Genomic DNA, 4,715 nt, shown 5'->3' with positions numbered 1-4,715 from the left:
TCAGAGAGCGGTGCCTTCGATCTTTTATGTCCATATTTCTGTGTCAGGGAGAAGATTAGCCTTTTCCCCAGCAAAGCAAAGCTTAAAGGCTCAAACTGGTCACTTTACCACCTATAAAACATTAAAAAAAAATAAAAAATAACGATGAAGTGATGAGATTTTGTTAAGATTCACATGTCTTCACTTATACATAAAAAGTGAAGTAAACATAAGAAAATACAACATTTTGACACCATAAATTCCTCTCAAATGTAAATGGATAATTGACCATAGTGGAAACAAATGAAAGGAAATTGATTTAACTGCTCAAATTATGTTTTATTTAAACTGTGCTTTCATTGAAGAGTTTAAAAAATTGATAATAGAACAAACTACTGGAATGGTTTCATTTACGCATGCACAGTAGTAACACAGCAATTCTTTGACACTCTGATATTAGTACATGTTCTGCAACAGCACAAAGAGGAACAGATTGGAAACAGCCTTAATTATTTCCTTTTAGCTGCAGGAGGGTCTGAAATCACATGAAATGCACAGATGAGAGTGGAGCTTTAAGGATAAAGCATTAAGATTCATTTGTAACATTTTACATGCTATAGAAGGGAGTTCTAGAAAAACAATCAAAGGCTTCTTTAGTATTCCAAGCTCCAGTTCCTTATTGTCCTTCTTCCACTAACCCTCTTTTAATTGTGGAAACTTAGACCTGCATGAGTGATCACAGAACTTTGGCAAGTATAGATGCACCTGTTTTCCATGAATGTTAATTCCTGATATGAACCTCCAAGTGTTGTGATCAAAGAAATGGTTAGCAACTTTGTTATCAGTTTTACCCCTAACTTATATTCTAATCCTATGTGGTTGCTGCTTTGCAATAGAAATTTGTAATGCTGCAATGACAGAATCACCTCATGCTAGTAGTGTTGCCAGTTCTGGGTAAGGGAATTCCTGGAGATTTGGGAGGGCAGAGCTAATAGTGTAGCCAGCTAGTAGTGCTAGTAGTGTTGCTAGTGGTGTTCCCAGCTCTAGGTGGGGACATTTCTGGAGATTTAGGGGGCAGAGCCTGGGGAAGGCAATGTTTGGGCAGGAAAGAGACCTCAGCAGGGTGTAATTCCAATGAGTCCACCTTTCAAAGCAGCCATTTTCTCCAGAGGGACTGATCTCTGTAGCCTGGAGATCAGTTGTAATTCTGGGAAATCTCCAGCCACCATCTGGAGACTGGCAACCCGATATGCTATTAACTGCATTCCCACCTTGAATAAAAAGGCTGTCATTTGGTATATCTAACTCCTTGGTATACCTAAGTTTGCAAGGACTTAACCTTTTTTACTGGAATAGTGCCATCCAGGGCAATTGAATGAAATACTGTTTGCAGCTGAGTATTGTGATGAAAGGCGTAAAGGGTCTCAACCAGCCCCCTACTGTTCCCTCTCTGTTACCATATCAAAGTAATTTAGCTGCTTAATAGTTCAGTCCAATCAGAAGTTGTACCTGGAGAACTGGGAAATGCCTCAGGAAATCCCAAACTCAAGGCAATCCAAAATATTTAACTATATGCCATACTTCCTACCACTGCAGGGCTTCATTAATTGTGAAGACTTAACTTGGAAGAGGCACTCTTGCTGTACCATTCCAGCTTCCAAATCCTTCATCATCTCAACCCTGCAATGGAATTCAGATCTACAGGTGGCAACTACCTATGATATCTGAACTGTGGTTACCACTTTGTGGTAGTGTACCAGGGACCTTTGATAAATGCTGAGATGAAGATCAGAGAAGACAGGGAAGATCATGCCAGGACAGGTGGTTCCAAAGGTATGAGGGTCCCAGGCTATTTAGGGCTTTAATTGGCAGCTGCTATAGGATAGGTGTTAAATGTGCCGACCAGGACACTCCTGTCAGGAATCTGGCAGCTGAGTTCTGGATCACTTGCAGGCACCAGTGTTTCCTCTAAGCTGAGTTAGTGTGAGGTAGCTCACAGCTTTTTTAGCCTCCGGCTCACACATTTTTGTCTTAGCTCAGGAATGATGGCTCCAGAGGAAACCAGTAGCCAAATCGCTCACAACTTTAATGCCAGTAGCTCACAAAGTAGAATTTTTGCTCACAAGACTCCACAGCTTAGAGGCAGCATTCGTTGGGAGCAATGTTCCCTCTAAGCTCCACAGTGTTGTGAGCAGAAATTCTACCTCGTGAGCAAAAAAAGCTAGTAGCATTAAAGTTGTGAGCAAATCTACATTTGACAATTGCATACATTAGTTTTTTTAGAAGATTACTTCCATAACCTAGAAAAATCTCATAATAAATTATTTTGAATTATATTTAAACTATATGTTAAGAATAATTTCAATATTATAAGAAAAAACAGAATCAAGTCAAATTTCAGCCACCCCTTTCCACTGTATTGGTAGACTTGTCCTCCGGAGAACAGGTGTACCTGCCCCAGTCTGCTATATTGGTAGACTTGGCCTTCAAAGAACAGGTTTACTTGCTCCAGTCCACTATATTGATAGATCTGGCCTCGGACCGTTGCCTTGTGCGGAGCCTTAGAAAACATACCAGCACTTGGGTGGGGGGGAACTCTTGCAGTCTACATTGGGTTTTTGAGTGAAATATGACAACCAGCATTACAGATCAAGTATAACAGAGGAGGAACAATCACCGTCAGAACCCTGCCTAACCTAACAGGAAGTTGCTTAAATGTTATCAACCTGCCCAAATTACTTGTTTATTCATGTAGTTATATCCCACTTCTCCCTGTGACTCAAGGCAGTTTACAAATCATACTGAAAAGCATAATAGGGTTGTGCAAAAAATTGTTTTTTGCAGCTCCATTGTAGCCTATATGGACTATTATAGTCAATGGCTCCATAGGCTATAATGGAGAATCGATCTGGGAGTATCTGGGGCTCGATGAGGCTGTTTTTTGAGGTAGAGGCACCAAATTTGCAACATAGCTGCTGGTCCCTCTCAAAAACCTTCCAAGTTTCAAAAAGATTGGACCAGGGCGTTTCCAGTGGAGGGGGAAATGCCTTGTGACCAGAAAGCAGAAATTCTTGAGCAGCCTGCTAAAATGTTGTGTGCCAGCACCCCCTAGCACAGCTCAGAGGGAACTATGCTTGCAGCTTCCAAAGCATCTTCAAAGGTAGCCCTGCACAAAGCATGGGCGATTTCTCCCTAGAGCTGCCTTGCAGCTCAGCGCCGTTTGCCCCAAAACAAACATGTCAATTTCACACCCGAGGCTGCGGGGCTGCATTTGACCCGCGGCTTCTCCTGATTTCCTCCGCAGTTTCATGATCCTCAAAAACCAGGATCACGAAACTGCGAAGGAAATCGGGCGAAGCCTCGAGTCAAAATGCAGCCCCGGAGCTTCGGGTGTGAAACTGACATGTTTGTGTTGGGACAAACGGCAGCTGTGCTGCGAGGCAGCTCTAGTGAGAAATCGCCCCAAGTTACAGTAATCTAGTCTTGAGGTGACTATTGAGTGAATTACCATAGCAAGGTCCTCCCAAGACAGATAAGGAGCCAGTTGGTAGGCCTTCAATAGATGGTAAAATACAGTCTTTGTCACCAAGGGCACATATTTCTCCATGGAGAGCAAAGGATCGAGCCATAGTCTCAAATTCCTGTCTGAGTTGACTGTAGAAAGATGGACCCCGTCAAGGGTTAGTAGAAGTGGCCACCCCAGTGGTCTGGGCTTCCTCAGCTAAATATTTTAGCTTCAGCCAAATCTCACCTAGCCATTCTACCACTGCATCCAGACAGGAGGTTAAGACCAGAATTCCAGCTACCAGTTGTTCCTTAATTAAGAGGTAGAGCTGGGTGTTGTCTGCATATTGATGGCACCCCACTCCAAACCTACTGACAATCTTTGCCAGAGGGCACATATAGATGTTAAATAATATTGGGGAGAGAATTAACTCCTGCAGAACTCCACAGGTTAGGGCCCATGGTGATGACATCTCTCCACCCATGATTACCGTCTGGGACCAACCCTGGATTAATGAGGAGAACCAGATCAAGGCCGTACCACTCACACCTAGGGAAGGACCAAATGGTCTACTGTGATTTGATTTGATTTATTCGATTTATAGCCCTCACTCCCCTGTGTTCAGGTTCAGAGTGGGTGACATTATTGATAAAACATATTAACAATCTAATATTAATAATTCTAAATACAATAAATACCATAAACATAATAAAATACATATAATAAAATACAATCCAACAATACAGTTAAAATATGGTATAAAATCAAGGGTAGCCCTGCATAGAGTGAGTTGCAGTAGTCCAACCTGGAGGTGACCGTTCCATGGATCACTGTGGCTAAGTCAGAGGGACAGGAAGGGAACCAGCTGTTTAACCTGGCACAGGTGGTAAAATGTCAGTTTAACTACATTTGTGACCTGGGCTTCCATTGAAAGGGAGGTATCCAGAATCACTTTCAGGCACTTGATGGCCAGTTCAGGTGTTAGTGGCACACTGTCAAGAGCCAACAGTTGGCATCCCAGTCCAGCATCCCCTAGGCCCAGCCACAGTCTTTGATATATTTAATATCAGCCAGCTCTGTTTTAGCTACCCAACCATGGCCTCCAATCCCTTGTCCAAACCTTCTGAGGCAGTGTTTGGCCAGCTGCTCATCAACAGATACAGTTGGGTGTTGTCAGCATACTGATGACACCGAAGCCCAAAGCTCTGTACCAGCTGGGTGAGGGGGCACA

The 4,715-nt window shown here is 42.9% G+C and overlaps 1 protein-coding gene across 1 annotated transcript in view; it reads right to left on the bottom strand.

Annotated features, from left to right (window-relative positions):
• Window positions 1-3,608, bottom strand: part of LOC107117374 (teneurin-2-like) — a 91,779-nt gene extending 88,171 nt beyond the window's left edge. Inside the window, exon 1 of the mRNA XM_015419474.1 lies at window positions 3,488-3,608. Within this exon, the coding sequence (XP_015274960.1) occupies window positions 3,488-3,608 (121 nt within the window). The remainder of the gene's footprint in view (window positions 1-3,487) is intronic.
• Window positions 3,609-4,715: the final 1,107 nt, after the last annotated feature.

The sequence above is a fragment of the Gekko japonicus genome, unplaced genomic scaffold, assembly GCF_001447785.1.
Source record: "Gekko japonicus isolate JY-2015 unplaced genomic scaffold, Gekko_japonicus_V1.1 scaffold636, whole genome shotgun sequence".
In the NCBI taxonomy this organism is placed as follows: domain Eukaryota; kingdom Metazoa; phylum Chordata; class Lepidosauria; order Squamata; family Gekkonidae; genus Gekko; species Gekko japonicus.
The sequence above is the reverse complement of the archived record's forward strand: the minus strand, read 5'-3'. Positions and strand labels throughout refer to the sequence as shown.